Below are 21,097 nucleotides of genomic sequence, written 5' to 3'. Positions count from 1 at the left end.
CACAGTTCTGGGGCTCTTTGACATGGGTGCAAGCGCCCACATCCGCCGTGGCTAATAGCGTCCAACCGACGCGCACCCGACGGTCAACCCGGAGTCCAGCCGACTCTGAGATGATAGTTCATATTTATTATCACCCACAACTCCCATTTCTTCACTTTCTATAATCTCCACCTGTCAATACTACCTACTCTGCAGCCCAAGATCCAAATCCTTGGCAGATATTGCGGAGCATCACCTATCCGTTCCACATCACACTAAATACAAGGAGACAAATTCATCCATTGATCAGCCCCAGAAAGAGCAACCAACATGGCCAGTAACGGCACTATATATTCACCCGTCCTCGAGACGAGTAGGATCTTCTCCGATCTCTGCGAGCAGTGGGAGCGTCTGAATCTGCCCACCGAAGTGGTGGCGAACAAAGATCGGGTCTCGTTTTCCACCAGCCATAACGAGATCTACTACCCGATCCCTTTCAAAGAGACCGAGACACTCGCTGCGCTGAAGGGAGTCGAGGGCTCTGTAGCTGCTGCGATCGCGGATCTGCGCTTCGGGCGCAATGCGAAACCCCGCGGCGTCCAGGTTAGTCTGGAGGGCGCCACCGCGTTCGGATGCCAGGCGTACATGGCCAAGGTGGATGGATTGTCCAAATTGGACCCAAACGTGAAGTCCAAGTTGAAGGGTACGCTCCTTTTCATTATCGGTTGATGTAGTTTCTAATTGTATCTCTCAGATACGGATCTGTTGGCGGCGCAGTCCAACGGCTATCGTCGCATGTCGGCGAATCTCTACAAGACCAAGAACCCGGGCGAATTTTTCCATATTCATGGGTCACTCGAGGCATCGGCAACGCTTAATATGATCGGCCTGGAGGGCCACCGGCCAGATCTGACTGACTATGAAGAGATCATTAAGGTAATCGAGAGCCAAGTGCAGAAGTATTCCGCTGCCGAGCTCGAGCAGATGAACAAGGAACGGCGGCAGGCTGGCGTGACGGCGTACAAGTACGAAGACTTTATCAAGACCCCTCATGTAAGATGTCCTCTCTGTTTTCCATGCTCCGACTCCTAACCCTCCCAGGGAAAACTCAATGTGCAAGAACCTCCATGGAAAGTCACTCAGCTGCAGAGTAATCTGCCCCCGACTCCCTTCCCGGCCAGGCGCAATGGGAGCAAGAAGATCCTAGAGGGCGTCAAAGTCTTGGAAATGTGCCGAATCATCGCCGGCCCAACCGTTACCCGCATTCTTGGCGAATACGGCGCCGATGTATTGAAGATCACCAGCCCGAACTTATCCGACGTGCCTTTCTTCCAGGTTGACGGGAATATGGGCAAGCATGCAGCAGACCTTGACCTGAAGACCGAGGCGGGACGAGAGGGATTCGAGAAGCTGCTGGCAGACGTCGATGTCATTGTGGACGGCTATCGTCCCGGCGCGCTGGAGAAGTTGGGCTATGGCCCGCAGGCGATGGCGGCACTGGCCGAGAAGCGCGGAAAGGGCATTGTGTACGTCAACGAGAATTGTTTCGGATATGAAGGCGAGTGGGCCGGACGGGCTGGATGGCAGCAGATTGCCGACTGCGTCACTGGAATTGCCTGGGCACAGGGCCAGTTCATGGGTCTTTCCACGCCCATTGTGCCTCCATTTCCCATCTCCGACTACGGAACAGGCTGCATGGGCGCTATCGCCGCGCTCTCGGGTCTATACCACCGCGCTAAGACTGGCGGTTCTTACCACGGCAAGGCATCACTGATGCACTACGATTTGCTGCTGTTTGCAGTTGGTCAGTACCCCGCTGAAGTGCAGAAGGAACTCCTTGCCGCACAGCCGCCTGAGTTCTTCAAGCTCCGCCACTGTGATAGCGTCGACCGCATCTCGTCGACTGTCCTGAAGGCCATGCAGACCCGTTTCCCGCATCTGTACACACCTGCCGGCGAGGGTGGGGAAGGGCGCCAGCCGCTGACTGAGCGGTGGTTCTCCCGTGCGTATAATGCAGATGTGGAAGTTGTGCGGCCGGTTGCTGTTGTGGAGGGTGTGGAGAATCGGTTCGTGCGTGCGAGCCGCCCGAATGGCACAGATCAACCGGTGTGGGAGGACTTTCAGAAGGATGAAGAGGATGTGAGGAAGTGCTAGACTAGGTTCTTTTTCTTTTAGCATTGTAAATGGATTGCATCTTTGGTTGTGAATCGTTTTTTTACATCCGACAGACCGAGGATGATGACGATCTTTTAGTATCTGCAACCGTCGGAAAGCAGTAGATCAATTTCAATCCATATTAAACAGCTATCGGATGCGAACTCGCTAGGCACTAAATCTGTCTCCTAGTTGACTAATAGCCCAGACACATGTTATAGTAGACGGCATGTACTAACTAACCAGTACGCTGTAGTACCACCGATAAGATCGGAAGCGTCCCCCTCCCCGTCGGGCCGAACCCCGAACATCCCCCTCATGACGAATGCTCCAACGATCTCTCCTAACTGTACATCTACACCTGTTCTTCTCGCATAGGACACCTCAAATTGGAAACAAATTCTACCTCTGTGAGAATGTCATACCAAATCGCCTACGACACAACCCTAGCGCCGCCCCGCGCGGCGGCCATCGTCTCCTTCATGGAGGACTTCTACCGCACAAGCGACACGGAGTCCCTTCACGAGAAATACGTAGCTAGCTTTACAGAAGATGCGACGCTGATTATGGGGCCGAAGGAGGCCAAGGGAAAGGATGGTGAGTGTTGTGCTAGTTACTCAATTTTAGCACCCACAACCGCATACATGCATATGCAATTCCGCCAATCAATTCAAGGATACGCAATGCTGATGAGGCAACATCGAACTAAATAGAAATCCTTCCTCTCCGCCATGGCCTCTGGACACACGTCGCCTCGCGCCACCACACGGCCTCGCGCATCTTTTTCGGCGGGCCGAATGAGATCATGCTCTATGGCGGGGTGAAGTATACGCTCAAGGCGGATGCGTCGAAGGAGGTACATGTCCCCTGGGCCGGGAGGGTGGTGTTTGCACCCGAGAAGGAAGGGGAGGGTGTGAAGATGCAGTTTTACCAGGTTTACTTGGTTCGTATTCACTCCGGATTCTGGGATATTGGTATTAGTGATGGCTAACTGATGTAGGATCCGTCGGCGCAATCGGGGAAGAAATAGTTAAGAGATTCGGTAGCAACTGTATATATGCAACAGAGCCGGGTAGAAGTTAAGATAGCAGGCTTGGAGAATCTACATCTACGCAAAAGAAGAACTTTTAAAACGTGTTGAGACATGGCTCTTTATTTCCAGGAGACCGCGAGAGAAAACAGGAACGAGACGCCGTAGGGTTTAGGTCGGGTCAGTCCAGAAGAGGTGAGGGAGAGAAAAAAGAAGTTGTGTATGCAGGGAAAAAATTCCCCCCGGGTTGGGAGAAAGTGTTGTTGGATATCAGTCTCGGCCTCTTCGTTCGCTCATGCTTCTCTCCAAGTTCGCGTCCTCATGCAACAAAAGAACTCCATCTTCCTCTCGTGGCTCGCCTCCCATCATTTCATAAAAATTTTGGAAATTTTTTTATTGTCCGACTGAGAAAAAAGTTTACTCGGAGTCCGACTCCTCCTCGTCCACGGTGGTCTTGGCGATCCGGTCCAGATCCCGCTGGCCACTCTGGGTGATGCGGCGGCCACCCTTGTCCTCATCGGTCTCAAGGACACCAATCTTCTCGAGGGCCTGGAGGGCCTTGCGGTCGACCGAGCCGGAGGCGTCGACGTGGTGGGAGGGGCGGGAGCCGCGGTTCTTGGTCGAGCCGTGAACCTTGCGGAGGCGGCCAACACCGACGGTCTTGCGCATGTAGACGTGGCGGGCGACGGCGGCGGCACGAACGTAGAACCTGGAACAGCATTAGGATATAATGTGATGAGGAAAACGAGATGGGTGTGGGCGGGCGTACCAGTCAGCGTCCTGGGGAGGAAGCTCGTTCGAGGCAGAGGTCTTGACGGTGTCAACCCAGCCTGTGGTTCTGTTAGTTTTTGTATAATTGAGCAGGTAGAAGGAGTAGAACGTACCGGGAATGGGGAGCTTGCCCTGACGCTTCAGGAAAGCAGAGTAAGCAGCAATGAACTTCTGCGCCTATATTGAGAAATGAAAATGTCAGCCCACTGATCGAAGAGCAAATGTACATTCGCCGGATAGAAATGTGTCGAGTTCGTGTCTGAGAGCATCGTCCATGTCGAGTTGCGGGCATCGAATTTTCCAGCTGGGTTTCCACACACACAAATTGAATGTGTGCACCACCACTCCCAATCAAAACCACGACGACCGCGACTCTTTTCCAACAAGCGACGCCCTATCTCTCGATTTTTTCTGTTCCCTCAATCCATGCTGTGTCGTAACCAGTCGAACCAGAACCGAGTGCGTCGTCTCGAAAATGAATGATGCTCCCAGAAACGAACACCGACTACATCTCCCACGCAGCGAATGCAATCAAAATCAAAGCAGGGGACACCTACGTCCACATCGCGAACGGTGACACCACCCATTTTGGCGACTTATCGAGGGAATGAGATGAAGGATAGGGTGAGTTGTCGGTGGGCGTGGCAGGGTCGAAGGGGTCGAAAGAGGCCGAAAATTCGGGACGGTAAAGATGTGTGTGTCGCTTAGCCTGTTTGGGTTAGTCATACCCTAATCAGGCACCAAGGCATCACTTCTACAGAGTGGATCCATGGGATGGAAGTATAGGAAGAAAATCATCAATTCATGAATTAGGGTCGTAGTAAGAATAATAACCGTCCTGTTCCCGGAAATGCACCTCTTGTCTATCCATTCTTCATTATCTGTGAAACGCCACCAATCCCTTCCCAAAAGAAAATTTAAAGAGTCGGCGCCCGCTTCAGCCCAACGCAATACCGCACGAACAGCGTGTCTATGAAATGTCCATGTCGGATCCCCGGCGGCCGGCGCGCATTGAATTCGTCAATCGCATCCTGCACTCCATACCCAAGCCGCTCAATCAGATAGCACACGATCAGGAAGCCGGTGCGATTGTAGCCGTAGTGACAGTGGACGCCGATCAGGGGACGAGGACCGCCGTGCCCGGCTTTCTCGTCAATTTCCTTTCGGAGACGATCGACCAATGCAATAAAATCGCGCGTCTCATCCGGTGTGGGAGGGATCTTTGATACGGTCGGATGCTTGAAGTACAGGATTCCACCTTTCTCCATCTGCGCCGGGCTGTAAACGGGGCTTTCGTGGCTGATGTCAATGACGGCGTAGATGCGGCCGTGGTACTTCTGCGAAAAGTCCACGGGATTGTGCGTTTCATCCACCTCGCGCAGCATTTTCATTGCGGCGAACGTGTTGGCAATGGGTTCCGAGACGGGTGCGACTTTCTGCCACTTGGCCAGGTTCTTGACGTCCCATTTTCCGGAGGTGTTCATGTACTGCAGCTGCCACCCTAATCCCAAGCGCTTGTCGATGCGGTGAGAGAGAAAGTCCTGGATGATGCCGGCCAAGGTGCGGTACGTCGCCCGATCATAGAGAAGAGCATGGGATGCAGGGGCGGGCAGGATGGCCGACTTGACCACGCGTTTGCGCTTGTTTTGGTCAAGTTGCTTCTCGCCATCAACTACCTCGACGCCAAACTCTTCTTCATTGGCAAGACTGTTGAAAGGAGTAGTGGGTGTCTGGTCATGCACGCGTGAAGCATCGGGGACAACGCTGCTATCAGTAGTGTCGATAGCGGTATGACTGGAACTATCTCCAAAGAACTGAAGCAGCTTCAGCACTTCAGCGGGCTTGGTGACTGCATCTGCTTCACCGGCGACCAGTAAAATCGGCATGTGGATTCCCGCCCACACACTCTCGCCAGGAATGCCCCCGGTTGGTGGGCTGTTCTCATCTGCGTAGGTCGGAAGGGTGCCCCATGCCATTCGGCGCCAAACGGCCGTCTGGCTTTGCTTGTTGAACCGAACTTGAAGATCGCGGGTCTCGGCGTCGGCATCGCTGCCCACCATTCTCATCACGCTGGTGCTCTTGATGCCACCGCGTCGGTCCCAGTAGCGCCACAAGTCAAAGATAGGGCCAGGAACGTAGAGCAGTCTACGAAAGACAGCGCTTTCTTCAGCAGATGGGGGAGCTGCGCGGGGACAGACCGCAATGAGACCCTGGATATGTTCCTTCAGTTGTGCTCCAATCGACGAGGTCGATGAGGCTAAGAGAGCAGACAAAGAGCAGCCCAAACTGTGCCCAATCAGAATAACGCCCTGGCCGGCGGCTCGGTCCCTGTGCTGCTCAATAGCTTCAGCCAATAGCTCTGCCAATGCCTCAACCGAGTATGCGTTCCAATCCGTGGGTGCAAACTTCGACAGTCCGCACCCCGGCAAATCAATCCCGAAGCACGACCCGACATTGGAGAGACTAGTAAGAAGATGGTGGAACTGCGCTAGAGATCCGCCCAGGCCGTGTACAAAGACAAGCAACGGGACCGGTGATGGGTTGGTCGGGAGCCGTTCAAGGTGTGGGTGTGGAGAATAGAAAGTGCGAATGGCCGGGTAGGTAGCAATGGAGGTGGTGTACGAGGCGTAGGAGGTGAACTTTCTCAGAAGGCCAGGATCCCACTTGAAAGCTGTGATGAAATTAGCCGTGTTCTGGTCACACAGTGCAGATCTCCATACCATCAGAGGTTTGCTCCTGAGGCTCAGGCGGCCAGTCGTGAGACAGTTCGCTGTTAAGGCGCAAGGATCCATTACTATCGTACTCTTCATCTTCATAGTCATCATCCGAAGAGGACGACGACTTGCTCGAGCTCTTGCGCACAGTCGGCCGCTTGAGCTCTGCCTTCTTCTTCGACGACCGCGCACGGCGCAGCAGGGCCGACAAAAAGCCACATCCAGCCATGGCGACCGCGACTGTGGTCAAGAACACTATCCGGCCCCAGTTATCATTGCGGTAGGGGTTGCGGAGATAGGAGAAAAGGACGGAGGGGCTGATTGATGCGCGAAGAGAAGTCCAGAACTGCAGAACAGGGCCTGGTCGAGTTGAGGACTGGGAGGTTAGAGAATCGTAGAGGACCGAGAGGGAGTCGGCGGAGGCACTCATGGTTGTTGAAATACAGGGACGCAGGTAGCGGCCCCAAGGTGGAAGCGGTCTAGACAGACTCTCCACACTCGGGCGCACCTGGTCTTGTTCAGGGTTGCCAATGAGAGTTGTGTGATCAAAAACGTTGAAGAAGTGAAGATCTGCGAATCACAAGAAAGAAATGTAAAGCGTGGAAGGACGGGGATGAGTCAGCATTCTACACTGTTGCTCGAACTATAGAAAAGAGACAGGGAGAGACAGAGATAGTGTTTTATTCTTGATTGATTCCCAATACTAGAAAAGATCCGTCATTGCGCCATGCGACGCATCGCCCACCAATCGTGCGTATTTAGCCAACACACCCCGGGTGATAGTCGGCGCCGGCGCCTTCCACTGGCGCAGCCGCTCCTGGAGCTCCGCCTCGGGCACATCCATCGAGATCTCGTTCGTCTCAGCGTTGATCGTAATCATGTCTCCATCCTGCACCACAGCAAGAGGGCCTCCAGTCGCAGCTTCGGGCACAATATGTCCAACAATGAACCCGTGGCTGGCCCCGGAGTAGCGGCCATCGGTGATGAGGGCAACGTTGGTCAGCTTGGCGCCCATGAGCGCGGCGCTGGCTTTGAGCTGTTCTGGCATGCCCGGGCCACCCTTGGGCCCCTCGTAGCGCACGACAATAACCAGATTTTCGCCGCGGGGGATGCGCCCCTCGTTCAGGGCCTCGTTGAGCCGAGCTTCCTTGTCGAAGACGCGGGCCTTGCCGGTAAAGCGCAGGCCTTCCTTGCCTGTGATTTTGGCGACCGCTCCGCCGGGAGCGAGGTTGCCACGCAGGATTTGCAGGTGGCCAGTTGATTTGATAGGGTTGTCCAATGGACGAATCAGAGACTGCTCCTCCGGCAGCGAAGGGAAGGACGCCACGTTCTCAGCCAGGGTCTTGCCCGTGACGGTGGGGATGTCACCGTCTAGCAAGCCCGCCGCAATCAGCAGCTTCTGGACGGACGGAATGCCTCCGACCTCGTACAGGTCGGCCATGTAGTACTTGCCGCTGGGAGCCAAGTTGGCGATGAACGGGATCTTATTGCTGACTCGCTGGAAGTCATCCAGCGTCAGATCCACGCCCGCCGTGCGGGCCATGGCCAGGAAGTGCAGAACGCCATTCGTGCTGCCACCCAGCGCCATCGTCATCACCAGCGCGTTCTCAAACGACCGCTTGGTCAGCAGGTCGCGCGGCCGGATGTTTTTCTCCATGCAGACCTTGATGGCGTCGGCCACCCGCACGCACTCGCGCATTTTCGAGGGTGAGGCAGCAGGTGTTGATGACGAGCCCGGCAGGGACAGGCCCATCGACTCAATGGCCGTGGCCATTGTGTTTGCCGTGAACATACCACCGCAGGCACCTGCGCCGGGGCAAGCGTGTTTCTCCAGGTCATCCATGATCTCATCCTGGGTCTTGCTAGTATCGCCGCCATCATCCGGCTGGCGCAGGGTGTTGTACGCGTAGGCACCTGCAGCTTCAAAGCAGGTGGAGATGTTGATGGGCTTGCGCAGGTGCTCCGAGTAGCCGATCTGGATGGTGCCGCCGTAGATCATGATCGAGGGACGGTTGTGGCGGGCCATGCCCATGACGACGCCGGGCATATTCTTGTCGCATCCCGGGATGGCAATACATGCATCATGGTACTGCGCGCAGGTCACCGTCTCGACGCTGTCGGCAATGATCTCCCGGGTCTGCAGCGAGAAGCGCATTCCTTCGCTGCCCATGGTGATGGCGTCGGACACGCCAATGGTGTTGTATTGCCAGCCGATCATCCCCTGTTCGCTGACAGACTTCTTCACCGTCTTCGCCAGATCCATCAAGTGCATGTTGCACGGATTGCCTTCCCACCAGACTGAGGCGATTCCAACGTGAGGGCTGGTAGCCATGGCATGTTTGTCTGGAACTCCAGCTGCGAATAGCATTGCCTGTACCGTTAGACTCCTTCTCAATTGATTCGCCGTTCATACTTACTCGTGCGCCCGGGAAGTCATGGCCTCGGGTGATGATGGACGAGTACCGGTTTAGTGCGAGCGAGCCATCGGGGTGTCTTGCGTCGGCGGGCAAACTGGAAAAATTGATATACTCGGCCTCGCCGAGCTTGGGCACTGGCTGGGAGGGGTCCATTAGGGGTGTATAGGGGAGGGCGAGAGAGAGAGAGAGAGAGAGAGAGTAGGTAGTTCGTAGGTGGTTGTACTCGCAGCAAAGTCCGAGGTGTGCCCCGCTATGGGGTCGGTCCAGTCACTGGCGCGGCATTAGAGATCGGAGCTATCGTTACGGGCAGAGCAAGTAAGTATATATCTATTACCTGCGTGTAGGATATTGATTGCGGATTGCAAGGAGTCCCGTATAGGTATTGGCTCCTAATTATGTGCTGTAGTCGTGATGTCAGCAACAACCTCCCGCCCCCCAAGGCCAAGCTTGACTTCACCTCAACTTCTCCGTCTCACCCGAACATTACCACCAACTCACTCATCTCCAACATCATGTCGACCGACATTAGAATCGCGCAAGCCATCGGTACTGTTGGGTGTGCCCTCGCAGCCGGTATTATTCCCCTCCTAGCAAACGACACATCTTCCACGAGCTAACTAACACCCCACCCCCAGGTGGCATCTCCACGCTGTCCTGGATAGGCCTCCCAACACTCGCCCTTCCAGCCCGGTTCCCATCCGACCCTTCCGCCCCCGGAACACCCGTCTCCCACCTCACGCACCAGTGGCTCTTCCTCTTCAAGCGCGGCCACGACACATTCCCCACCCTCGCCGCCGCGTCCTCCCTCGCCAACGGTTACCTCGCCTGGACCCTGCGCGACGCGGGCGCGTCGCCCATTTATGGGTATAGCTGGACGACGTGCTATGTGGCAGCTATCACGGTGACGATGAGCATCGTCCCCTGGACGCTAATTATGATCAACAAGACGAATGCGAAGTTGACGGCGCATGCGACGCGCGATGACAAGGGGTCTGGGAAGGAGCTGAGTACGCAGGAGACGGCGAGACGCGCGAAAGATGATGCCGAGGTGCCGGGCTTGTTGAGGTACTGGTCTGCGTTGAATCTGGCGAGGTCGGTGTTTCCGTTGGTTGGCGCTGTTATTGGGTTTACGGCTGCGGTGTCGATGTAGGGCTGTGGTGTTTGTTTGTCGTTTTAAACACGTATGATTTGTAGTCTGATCTGAGAATGAAGTACTTGTTATATATTGCTGTTTCATTCAGGCCGTCCATGGGTTTCAAAGCTCCAAGTATGATGTGGATCGGCGATCGGACTGTCCCGAAGTATAACCTCATAATGATGCCATCTTCGGCCAACCTACGGCCAATCTACAGCGCCACGCTGTGAATTCGTTAAATAACATAACAGTTATGAAGATCTAGAACAGTCTAGCAAGGCAGGACTTGAGTGTATGCCTTGTTTGATCTAATATGATCCACCATCATGCATGGGGACTCCCTTACTGTTTTGAGAAACGGTTTCCATGTTCCATTCTTGCCCCAAAGTATACACCTATAAAAAGCAATGAACACCCGCTGATTGTGATCCATCCGCCCAGCGATCCAAAATGGCACACCCTAAATCTTCTACAAAACCAGTGGTCTTACCCGCAAGCTACACCTCCCACACCCCCCACGAATCCTTCCCAGACCCCTCCACCAACAATCTCACCTGGCACACACTTATCTCCGCCACCCAAACACCAACCCAAGACCTAAGCGCGGGGATAGCCGTCTGCCCACCGAAGACCGGCCAGCTCTGCCCACATCGCCACGTGCAGGCTGAGCTCTACCATATCCTGCACGGCGCCGGGCAAGTTACCATCGACGGAACGGTGTATCCGGTCTCAGCTGGGAGTACCGTCTACATCCCTCCGGATGCAGAGCATGCCATTGTGAACACGGGTTCGGAGGATTTGAGGTGGTTCTATGTGTTTCCGACGAATGATTTTGCGGACGTGGTGTATCGGTTCTCTGAGAAGAGGGCCAAATTGTGAATTCTAAGAATAGGGCGCAATCGCATACCTACGTTAGGCTAAGGCCTAGCTCGCCTTATTGCATCATATCATCCTGTGAAACACCATGTCGTCTTCTCGAAGGTGTGCAATGCCGCTGCATATCCCAGCCTTCATCCATGGACCTGTATAACTCCTGACTCGACAGACGGCACATTGTACAGTCCAATGCTCATCAGTGGACCGCTGGAATTCCAAATGTACAGCCAACGCAGCGCCATTCTCCACGCCCAGACCAGATCTCAGGGCACAATTGGCCCCCCTGTCACGAAGATGGGGCACGTTCGTCCCCACTCGATCGTGTTTCAGCTGTCCCTTTGCACTGTTTATCGGATATGGATCGAGGATGTGGCCTATGTTTAGGGCACTTTAGCGCCCTAGGCCCGTTTTGGCCCTTTTCTCCGAGATCCTGACTGGGGGTATGTTATGTATGGCCAATCATATTACATTCGTGAACATCGGGCGTGGTTCTATGGCAACGTCAGGCAGTCTACATCGTAGATTATACATACAGCTCGGCCGCTCCGTCCCAGGTTATGGCATGCGGCGCCGTGAGCACGGAACCCTCGGCGACCCAGATAGCGTGCTTGGCAGCGCAGGGTCCTTGAGCCGGCAGTTGCTTTTTTCTTTTTATTTTGGAGGCGCACGCCCATGTCTTACGGCTTGGACCAGTTCGTATGGTTCGTATTATTATTTGGACTTTCTATACATAGCACCTAGGGTTGCGGTCGAGCTCTATGCATGAACCTTGGACATACTCCCTTGAAGAATATGTAACGATGGACATACCATGGGGCGAAGACTGATCGTCTGAAACGCATGCCTCAGGTGTTGCAGTGAGAGAAAAGAGAAAAACACAAAAAGGGGCATGACCCGCCCAATCCACCACACTTGGCCCGAATGGGGTTAGGGCTCTCCGCTCACGAACCGCGCTGCCACAACAATCCTCTCGAGTTGGTGATGGCTGGTGACTAGTGAACAATGATTGTTCTAGCTTGGGTCAATTCCAATAATTCCTAGTTCCCTCGTCCCCGATCCTATCCGATCTCATCGACTGTTGCTCGGCAGAATCGTGTTGGACTGTGTATTGCCGAAAAAAAGTGCCCCTGAACTAAGGACTAGCACGAGTGGAGCGGAGACAGAAGAACATCAACTCATTCCTTTTGTGGAGAGATCGACTGTTCCCCCCTAAACAAGCGGTTGGCCCTAACTGCTTCCGATGGTGTCTGCGCACGCCCGCCAAGCCATCTTGACCATCTGCGATCCTTCGTGACTTCTTCAGGACTGTCACTTACACACACACTCTCTCTCTCTCCCTCTTGTACATTCTTCAGTGCCAACCCCCACCGCTTGCTTCTCACCTCGCCTCCCATGCTAGGCGACCTCAAGCCACGATGAGTGTTGTCGCCAGTAGACCCGAGAGCGCTGCTGCACCCTACACCACCATTCCCCCGTCGCACTGCAACGAATTCCCAGTGACCATCCACCCTATTCAAACGCGCACTTCCTCCATATCCTCCTACAGGACCAACTACACCACCTCGACTGCGCCAACCGTCTACTCGCCCACCTCACCCACTTCCTCATACCGCCAGTTCGACTCCGTGGGATCCTTGCCCAAATTTGCCGAGCCCATCCAGAGACGCATCCCGCAAGATGTCTACGATGTGATTCTGGGTCACCTCGAGTACTTGCACAAGGGACCGCACCAGACGGGTTGCACGACATGTTTCCAGCGCGACTTGCATGCCTTGTCCTTGACCTCTCGGTCGTGGGAGAAAGGCGTGAGAGGGAAGCTGTGAGTGCTCTTATTTGACTAGATGGTAAAGCCACTACTAATGAAATTGTAGATATAACAACATTCACATTGTTGGAAATGATTCCCCCGCCCAGTTGAAGAAGTATCGTCTCAAGCGGGGCAGTCGACTGAAGCTGTTGAGACGGACTCTGCGCGAGCGCAAATTGCTGGCCAACCTTGTGCGAGAGCTTCGCGTTCCTGAGATGGATCTGCTGTTCACTACAACCAAACACAGCGCCCAATGGCAAGAGTATCGGGATATTGTCGCATCGGTGGTCATGGTCTGCCCGAACCTCGAACGGTTACTCGGCCTGTCCATCCCGTACCACCATGAATTCGACCGCTTGACCCATGCCTTGTCAACACGCAAGAGGCTCAAAGAGCACACATGGATCCTGGGCGAGGCGGCGGAGGTTTCTGAAGTGTCTCCCCGGAGTACCTCTTGCCCAGGAAGCTTGGGGCCATCGCAGATGTTTGAATTCTTGGACTATCACGCCTCGTGGTCGAATTTGGAAACTCTCGCTCTCTACAGCCTGAACGAAAGCAATGCTTTAGAGCCCAGCATTTTCCTGCGCATGTTCGATCTCTTGCCCTCACTCCGCAATCTGTGCATCTCCTCTTTTGACAAGGAGGCTTTCGATGATAGCACACTGTTATGTTTGCCCTCGTTGGAGTCGCTGCGGTTGGAGAATCTGCCCGGGGTTACAGATGCCGGTCTCTCGCAGTACACATCACGACCGGAATCCCGCTCGCTCAAGTCCTTCGTTCTGGTCGAGCAGGACATTCAATCACTGCTGGTTGTCTCAAAAATCCTGTCTTCACTCCGACAACTCGAACGACTCAAGATTGTCCAAACTGGACACTCCCCTATCATGCCCAGCGAAGGCATGATTTTCCAGCCCATCTTTGCCTCCTCGAGTCTGAAATATCTTCACTGGGACGTCGCGTGCCCTGACCCCCACACAGCACTTACCCAACTCGAAACCCTTCCTTTTCAAAAACCTACCAAACATTCCGATACCCCCAACTCTCACCTCGCCCAAAGTATCCTGTCGGGCGGATTCCCTCAACTCGAAACCCTTCGCGCCCCTTCTGACGTGGATCCTCCGGGCATGCTTCAAGCAGTCTGTCGGCCCATCACAAAGGGGCAAGCGCTCCTTCGACCAGATCGGTATAGTCTCCCCCGCAGCTCTCACGGCTCTGTCAGTACTCGGCCGCTTGCGCTGCCCGCTGGAAACAACTTGACCTCTGCCCGGATCCGCGCCCAGACCTTCATCGACATGGCCACCAAGGACACGGAGTCCGGCATGCGGGTCATCATTCAAGATTTCTCGGATGACTACGTGCCCGACAGCGCCGTTCCGGCTTCATTTGATGAAGATCCAGAGCCAGAGCTGGATGAATATGGCATCTGGGCTGCCAACGAGCGGTACAAACACCAACGCCCCGAAAAAGATGCCGACGCTCCTGCGACAGTCTATGCGTTCCACATGCCAGCATTTATGGGACGCGTGGGCGTCGTAGACCCTGCGACGGGGGCATCAATCCCCAAATTTCTCCTTCGCCCAGATATCCAGGGTCAGGAATCAGACGGTGGCTTGACCGGGTGGAAGCAGTTACTTGCATCCAACCAGTCTCTCACGTATGCTGCGGGCGTCGGCGTCGATTGCTTCGGCCTCCACCGCAGCAATACCAACCCGCCCGCCGAAGACCCGCCGTCGCCGGCTTCCAGCCCACCCTCGCGGTTTGGATGGGGGAGCATCGGTCGATCCAACACCGTCGGCGGCCGGTCCAACACCATTAGCCGGTCCAACACTAGTCCGGCCTTGCCTTCGACGCCAGCCACGTCCCTGAGCCTCAACTCTGTTGCTGCGCTGCCCTGGGAGAAGGATACCTGTACGGGTTCCTGGAATCACAAGATGGGCCGCGACTGGTGGTTCCATATGGAGCGGGATCGGCCTGGGAACTCGGATCTCATCGACACCAAGCAACTTTTCTAACTGTTGTCTCTTTTCCTTTTCTTCTTCTTTCTCCCTCCCTCTCTCCCTCTCTCTCTTTTTTGTTACTCGATACTCTGCTCGCCATATACCCCGCATGTTGCTCGACCCGGTTTGGTTCATTTTCTATCTCTGCTTGTACATTCCACACGACATTTTTTTACTCATATCATGGAGATGACTCCAACAGTCTTCTCCGGTGCACATATCATGGTGACTACCATTTGTTCTTTGTATCGTTTACTTGTTGGGGTGGATTTTTGGTTCCGGATGGACATTGGCGCATTTCATTCTTATCTGTACAGATCTTACCATACCCAGTCAATATTAGACTTCTCGTTTCTCGACTTTGTTTTGTATAGATCACCGGGTCACGTGGGGGGTCTGAGTCACCCACTAAGCGAAGCACTGATAAGCCCATCTGCTATCTTTTCTACTATCTTCAAACATCCCCCCCCCGCCACTACTGACTTCCTTTGTGTTTTTCCTCTCCGCTGTCTGTCTTGTTCAGTCACCATGGACCCAGCAAAGCCCACTGAGCTGCCCGAGCGGCCCAAGGAGGCCTCAGAAACCATCTCCAAAAGCAGACTGAAGAAGGAGCAGAAAGAGAGGGAAAAGGCAGCGAGGAAGGCGAACCCCAAGCCCAAGGAGAGCCAGCCCAAGCCCAAAAAGGCGGCCAACGAACCCGCTGCACCCCGCGACCCCAATTCCATGTTCAAGATAGGCTTCTTGTCCGATGTCTACCAGGAGAAGCCCCTGTCGGAGACCGTCACCAAGATTCGCACCCGGTTCCCGCCTGAGCCCAACGGATTCCTCCACATTGGCCACAGCAAGGCCATCGCGATCAACTTCGGCTTCGCGAAATACTATGGTGGCGAGTGTATCCTGCGCTTTGACGATACCAACCCCGAAGGCGAGGACGAGCGGTACTACAACGCCATTCGCGATATCGTGTCCTGGCTGGGATTCACGCCCGTGCGGGAGACATGTGCCAGCGATAACTTCGACCGGCTCTACGAGCTCGCGGAGGATCTGATCAAGCGCGACGGGGCCTATGTGTGCCACTGCACGAAGGCCGAGATCAAAGCTCAGCGCGGCGAGGGCGAGGGCGGCCAGCGTGGCGGGGAGCGCTTCGCATGTAGCCACCGCTCGCGGCCGACCGACGAGTCTCTCACAGAATTTCGGGCTATGCGGGATGGGAAATACAAGGCCGGTGAGGCGGCGCTGCGCATGAAGCAAAATCTCGAGGATCCCAACCCGCAGATGTGGGATCTGTTCGCGTGGCGCATCTTGGATAGCGAGGAGAAGCAGCACCACCGGACCGGAGGGAAATGGAAGGTTTACCCGACCTACGACTTTGCGCATTGTCTGTGCGATAGCATTGAGGAGATCTCGCACTCGCTGTGCACGACGGAGTTCGAGCTCTCCCGTGTCTCGTACGAGTGGCTCTGCGACAAGCTGGAGGTTTACCGACCTATGCAGCGCGAGTATGGTCGACTCAATATTACGGGCACTGTGCTCTCTAAGCGCAAGATTCTTCAGCTCGTCAAGGAGGGTCATGTTCGCGACTGGGATGATCCCCGTCTGTACACGCTCATCGCGCTCCGCCGTCGCGGTGTGCCGCCGGGCGCAATCCTGTCGTTCGTCAATGACCTCGGTGTCACCAAGGCCGTGATCAACGTCCAAATGGCCAAGTTCGACCAGATCGTGCGCCAGTACCTGGAGACCACCGTGCCACGGCTCATGGTTGTCCTGGAACCCCTCAAGGTGGTCATCGACGGCCTGCCGGACGACCACGTCGAGATGGTGGACGTTCCCTTCTCCAAGGAACCCTCCTTCGGCACACACAACGTCCCCTTCACAAAGACGGTGTATATCGAACGCTCCGACTTCCGCGAGGTCGACTCACCCGACTACTTCCGTCTCGCGCCCGGCAAGACCGTCGGTCTATTGCGAGTGCCTTACCCCATCACCGCAACCTCCTTCGACAAGGACCCTACCACGGGAACCGTCACCTGCGTATATGCCAAATACGAGAAACCCGAAGAAGGCGCTGCGCCCAAGAAGGGCAAGGCTTTCATCCACTGGGTCGGCGAGTCCCCCGCGCATAACAGCCCGCTGCGCGCCGAGATCCGCATCTTCAACCCGCTCTTCAAGTCCGAGGATCCCTCCGCACACCCGGGCGGCTTCCTGGCTGATATCAACCCGGACTCCGAGCTGATCTACAAGGATGCCTGCATTGAGACTGGGTTCCGGGATATCTCTGCCTCGGCGCCTTGGCCGAAGGAGGAGAAGAATGCCGAGACCTGCGATCTGACAACGAACCAGCACTCGATCCGCTTTCAGGGTATGCGGGTTGCGTACTTTGCGGTTGATCGCGACTCGACGCCTGATAAGATTGTCTTGAATCAGATCGTCTCTCTTAAGGATACCCAGGGCAAGACCTGATTATTTGTCTGGCGGATGTAATTGGGAGAGGATGGCATTAGCATTTTGCATTTAATCTACTACTTTTTTTTTGGGTCATGTCTTGGGGTTAGTATATTTTAGTAGGAGCAGGAACTAGTTAGAAGAATGGAAGGAGAACCTGCATTTCATCTCATCTGCTTGCGTAGTACTCAGATACGAGCTGAAAAAGACTCGGAAGACCCCACGAGGCACACCTGCAGTCTCAGCCCTGTTGCCAAGTATACTATTCTTCTCAGCGAGATGATAGGATGTCCGCTTGACCCAGTCAACTGATGAACGCCAACCTCCTCAGATCAGACCAGACGGTCACCTACAGCGCTCTTTAAGCAAAAAGAACCCTCTCCTCCGTTATTTGCAAAGATTTAAGACAAAAAAAAGAGGATTATGGAGTTCCATAATCCTGTGGAGTCGACGATGAAGGGACTCGAACCCTCAGCCTTTTCCTTAGGAGAGAAATGCTCTACCATTGAGCCACACCGCCGTCATTCTAGAAAGAAAATAGAGCTCAAGTGATTCTTAGACTTTGCTGATAATTTACTGTTATGGCAAGACTATAGATGGCTTCACGTGGGATGGACCTGGAATACAGTATAGTGCTGGTTGATATATAGTTGTGGCGGTAGTGGTAGTTTGTCAGTTATCAGTTGCCATCCATTCACTGGCTGGCTGACTGACTGACTGACTGACTGACTGACTGACTGGCTGTCAACTGATGAGAGGCAGACGACACAGCCCCGATCAGACAGCTAATAGATACGCATGACGCACAAATTGACAGGGGTGCTGGCTCTATACGAACACCAACGACACAGCCATGAGGCGTCCAAACCAGATTGAATGGTCCGATTGAATGGTCTGAAGTAATAAGCGCACTAACGAAGTCAACCAACTCACGAACGGGCTAGCTATATGATCAGCGTCGCTCCCGCCCCTGACTGACGAACTAGTCTTAACATGTGGGTTAGTTGCTTCCTGTCCCTCGGAGCTTTTCTGCTTTTTTTCTTTTGGCCACTTTCATTAACAGACTTGGTACCAACCATGGCTACCCCCACCGAAATCTCAACCAAACAACCCCCGACTCAAGAAGAGAGTAGCGAATCCACCACCCCAACCTCGCCGCCCCCGCTAGAACGGCGGGGCTCCGCGGGCGTCCTCAACTTCTTCACCTCCATCCTCGGCGCAAAGAACCCGCTCGCGCGGCCTGCAGATGCCACCAAGAACTCCGTCTGGCTCTTCGACAACACCGCATACCAGAACGACGACGGAAAATGGCAGGCCGAGGTGGTCGCCTGCATCTTCGAGAAGGAAGGCCGAGACGATATCGGCAAATTCGTTGCGAACATAGCAGACCAGGTTGGGATTGATGGCGAAGTGGGCGGCGACAACGTTGTCCGGAAACGCATCGAGGACCGCGTGCGCCCGTTTCTTGACCCCGTCTCCCCGGCAAGGACCTTGACGCTGCTTGAATCGGAGCAGATGCATGCGCTGGGTCCCTCGGATCGCAATGGGATTATCAGTCAGACGGTTGATATGTCCAGCGAGGGTATATCAGATGGAATGAGCGTGCAGCCGCAGGTCCAGGGGTTCAGCATGGAGATGCCGACGAACACGGTCTTCGCGAAGCCAGAAGGCTGGCTCGTGGTTTCCGACATCGACGACACGATCAAGATAACACAGACTCCCGAGACGACGGGGATTCTACGCACGACCTTCGTCGATGACCCGCAGCCCACGCCGGGCATGCCGGAATTCTACAAACACGTTCACGCCGAGCTCAACCCGACCTGGTTCTACCTCAGCGCGTCCCCCTACAACCTATACCCATTCCTGCACGGCTTCCTGCACAGCACGTACTGCGCGGGCACGCTGGTGCTGCGCGACTACTCATGGCTAGACCTCAGCGGGCTGATCAAGTCGTTCACGGAGAAGACGCACGAGTACAAGGTTGATCGCATGGAGAAGATCCGGCGCTGGTTCCCGCGCCGGAGGGTGCTTTGTATTGGCGATTCGACGCAGAAGGATCCGGAGGCTTATGGAGATATGTATCGGAAGTATCCAGACTGGGTGCATGCTATTATTATTCGTAAGGTGACTAATGTTCAGGGGATGGAGGAGAAGAATAAGGCCGAGAGGTTTGAGGAGGCGTTCAAGGGTGTTCCGAAGCACGTTTGGACGGTGTTTGAGGATCCGCAGAAGTTGTATGGTTTTGTGGATGGTTTGGGTATGGAGGACCAGGCTCTGTAGTTGATTGTTTGTTATTATATTTCAGACAGATATTTATTCACTTGGGGAATACTTGCCCAGGTGGTATATACATAGTTCTATTGAGGCAATGCTGATATAATCGCCATACGTCAGGGTTAGGCCATTTTTGGGACATGTATATACTCCCCCTTGTAGCATGTAGATAATTCAAAAGTACCTGACAAGCAATTCACTAGAGCAGTCGCATTCAAAATGAAACCAGCCAAGCCCGCCTCAGCAACCATGAACGAGCAAACCTTTATCCCACCCTCCATGCGCGCCCTGTACTACACCATCCACCTCCCAATACCCGCAACAGCCGATGAGGAGCCCGGCGAAGCCCTCCTCACCGGTCCAGGTCGCCTAGTCATGGACACAGGGTTCCCAACGCCCCAACCATCAGCACAGCAGTACCTACTGAAGATCCAAACGGCAGCATTCTGTCACGACGAGCTACGACTCGCCAGAACGCTCAGTCCCACCACGACCACGCCGCAAATCCCACTGCATTCCCTGTGCGGGACAGTAATTAGCACGCCCGCCGCAGACCACGAGCAGCAGTCCGGTCCGCGGTTCAAGATCGGCGACGTCGTCTTCGGCCTGATTAGCTACATCCGTGATGGCGGCGCGGCGGACTATGCGCTCGCTGTCGAGGACGAGCTGGCATTTAAGCCCCAGAATATCAGTGCCTCTGAAGCAGCCGCTGTGGCGTTGCCGGCGCTCACGGCGTGGCAGGCTCTCTTCCGATATGCGGGACTGAACCCCGACGCCACGGGGGATGGGATCAGTCATGATAAGAAGGGGAATAGCAATCACAGCAATGGTGATGGGAAAAATGGTAATGGTAATGGACATGGCCTTTTTAAGAAGGTCAGTGGCAATGGCAATGGGCATGGCAAGAAAGTGCCACCGCTGCGGGTGCTGGTCACCAACGCGCGGGATAACGAGGTCGGCCGGCTAGCGGTGCAGCTACTGCGGACGGACAAGCTATTCCCCGTGCGGCCGTGGATCTGCGTCAGCTGCACAGCGACAGAGGCAGACATCGTGCAGCGCGAGTGGGATGTCGACGAGGTGCTAGTGATCCCGCACCTGCCTGCGCGCAACGAGTGCGATCTGGCGGCGATGTTCCGGCAGCGGCGCTGGGAGGCCGTTGATGTTGTGCTGGACTGCGCCGGCGGAGAAGTGTACCGGCAGGCGCACGAGGCCGCCGTGGTGCGGAACTATGGCGCCGTCTTGACGGCGGTGGACTCGCGCCCCGCGCAGCAGGCTGTTCCTCCGGAACGGGGGTTGCGTAGTAAGCTTGTAGCTGTTGCTCCGGATGGCGTGGCGATGATGCGCATTGGAGCATTGATTGAGGAAGGGAGAGTGCGTGGTGTGCCGGAGACGGTGGTGGATTTGGTCAATTCAGCGGACTTGTTGGCGTCTGGGGCGGCGGGCACGGCGGGCAGTCGACGGGGAGGCATGATGGTGGTGCGCGTCAATTGAGGAATTT

At 55.0% G+C, this 21,097-nt stretch overlaps 11 protein-coding genes across 11 annotated transcripts; 8 read left to right on the top strand and 3 right to left on the bottom strand.

Annotated features, from left to right (window-relative positions):
• Positions 1-309: 309 nt before the first annotated feature.
• N7474_004312 (CAIB/BAIF family enzyme) lies at positions 310-2,133 on the top strand (the record flags this gene model as incomplete). Its single annotated transcript, XM_057195727.1, has 3 exons — positions 310-682; positions 734-1,032; positions 1,081-2,133. 3 exons carry the CDS (start codon positions 310-312, stop codon positions 2,131-2,133), a joined length of 1,725 nt encoding a protein of 574 aa, XP_057053123.1.
• A 416-nt stretch (positions 2,134-2,549) lies between these two features.
• On the top strand, positions 2,550-3,124 carry N7474_004311 (uncharacterized protein; the record flags this gene model as incomplete). Its single annotated transcript, XM_057195726.1, has 2 exons — positions 2,550-2,730; positions 2,847-3,124. 2 exons carry the CDS (start codon positions 2,550-2,552, stop codon positions 3,122-3,124), a joined length of 459 nt encoding a protein of 152 aa, XP_057053122.1.
• A 456-nt stretch (positions 3,125-3,580) lies between these two features.
• N7474_004310 (40S ribosomal protein eS19) lies at positions 3,581-4,521 on the bottom strand (the record flags this gene model as incomplete). Its single annotated transcript, XM_057195725.1, has 4 exons — positions 3,581-3,872; positions 3,933-3,993; positions 4,048-4,111; positions 4,492-4,521. 4 exons carry the CDS (start codon positions 4,519-4,521, stop codon positions 3,581-3,583), a joined length of 447 nt encoding a protein of 148 aa, XP_057053121.1.
• Positions 4,522-4,851: 330 nt separating this feature from the next.
• On the bottom strand, positions 4,852-7,078 carry N7474_004309 (RNA 5'-triphosphatase domain-containing protein; the record flags this gene model as incomplete). Its single annotated transcript, XM_057195724.1, has 2 exons — positions 4,852-6,605; positions 6,655-7,078. The coding sequence occupies 2 exons, from the start codon at positions 7,076-7,078 to the stop codon at positions 4,852-4,854; spliced, it is 2,178 nt and encodes a 725-aa protein (XP_057053120.1).
• A 273-nt stretch (positions 7,079-7,351) lies between these two features.
• ilv3B (putative mitochondrial dihydroxy acid dehydratase) lies at positions 7,352-9,218 on the bottom strand (the record flags this gene model as incomplete). The annotated part of the gene is made up of 2 exons (XM_057195723.1): positions 7,352-9,019; positions 9,066-9,218. 2 exons carry the CDS (start codon positions 9,216-9,218, stop codon positions 7,352-7,354), a joined length of 1,821 nt encoding a protein of 606 aa, XP_057053119.1.
• A 242-nt stretch (positions 9,219-9,460) lies between these two features.
• N7474_004307 (anthrone oxygenase family protein) lies at positions 9,461-10,215 on the top strand (the record flags this gene model as incomplete). Its single annotated transcript, XM_057195722.1, has 2 exons — positions 9,461-9,638; positions 9,701-10,215. 2 exons carry the CDS (start codon positions 9,461-9,463, stop codon positions 10,213-10,215), a joined length of 693 nt encoding a protein of 230 aa, XP_057053118.1.
• A 435-nt stretch (positions 10,216-10,650) lies between these two features.
• N7474_004306 (uncharacterized protein) lies at positions 10,651-11,079 on the top strand (the record flags this gene model as incomplete). Its single annotated transcript, XM_057195721.1, has 1 exon — positions 10,651-11,079. The coding sequence occupies one exon, from the start codon at positions 10,651-10,653 to the stop codon at positions 11,077-11,079; it is 429 nt and encodes a 142-aa protein (XP_057053117.1).
• A 1,412-nt stretch (positions 11,080-12,491) lies between these two features.
• Positions 12,492-14,895, top strand: N7474_004305 (uncharacterized protein; the record flags this gene model as incomplete). Its single annotated transcript, XM_057195720.1, has 2 exons — positions 12,492-12,895; positions 12,948-14,895. 2 exons carry the CDS (start codon positions 12,492-12,494, stop codon positions 14,893-14,895), a joined length of 2,352 nt encoding a protein of 783 aa, XP_057053116.1.
• A 513-nt stretch (positions 14,896-15,408) lies between these two features.
• N7474_004304 (glutamine--tRNA ligase) lies at positions 15,409-17,340 on the top strand (the record flags this gene model as incomplete). The annotated part of the gene is made up of 1 exon (XM_057195719.1): positions 15,409-17,340. The coding sequence occupies one exon, from the start codon at positions 15,409-15,411 to the stop codon at positions 17,338-17,340; it is 1,932 nt and encodes a 643-aa protein (XP_057053115.1).
• A 1,059-nt stretch (positions 17,341-18,399) lies between these two features.
• Positions 18,400-19,605, top strand: N7474_004303 (phosphatidate phosphatase App1 family protein; the record flags this gene model as incomplete). The annotated part of the gene is made up of 1 exon (XM_057195718.1): positions 18,400-19,605. The coding sequence occupies one exon, from the start codon at positions 18,400-18,402 to the stop codon at positions 19,603-19,605; it is 1,206 nt and encodes a 401-aa protein (XP_057053114.1).
• Positions 19,606-19,848: 243 nt separating this feature from the next.
• N7474_004302 (NADP-dependent oxidoreductase) lies at positions 19,849-21,090 on the top strand (the record flags this gene model as incomplete). Its single annotated transcript, XM_057195717.1, has 1 exon — positions 19,849-21,090. One exon carries the CDS (start codon positions 19,849-19,851, stop codon positions 21,088-21,090), a length of 1,242 nt encoding a protein of 413 aa, XP_057053113.1.
• Positions 21,091-21,097: the final 7 nt, after the last annotated feature.

The sequence above is a fragment of the Penicillium riverlandense genome, assembly GCF_028828495.1.
Source record: "Penicillium riverlandense strain IBT 135883 chromosome Unknown utg000003l_segment0_segment0, whole genome shotgun sequence".
Lineage (NCBI taxonomy): Eukaryota > Fungi > Ascomycota > Eurotiomycetes > Eurotiales > Aspergillaceae > Penicillium > Penicillium riverlandense.
This window is presented reverse-complemented; position numbering and strand designations above follow the sequence as displayed.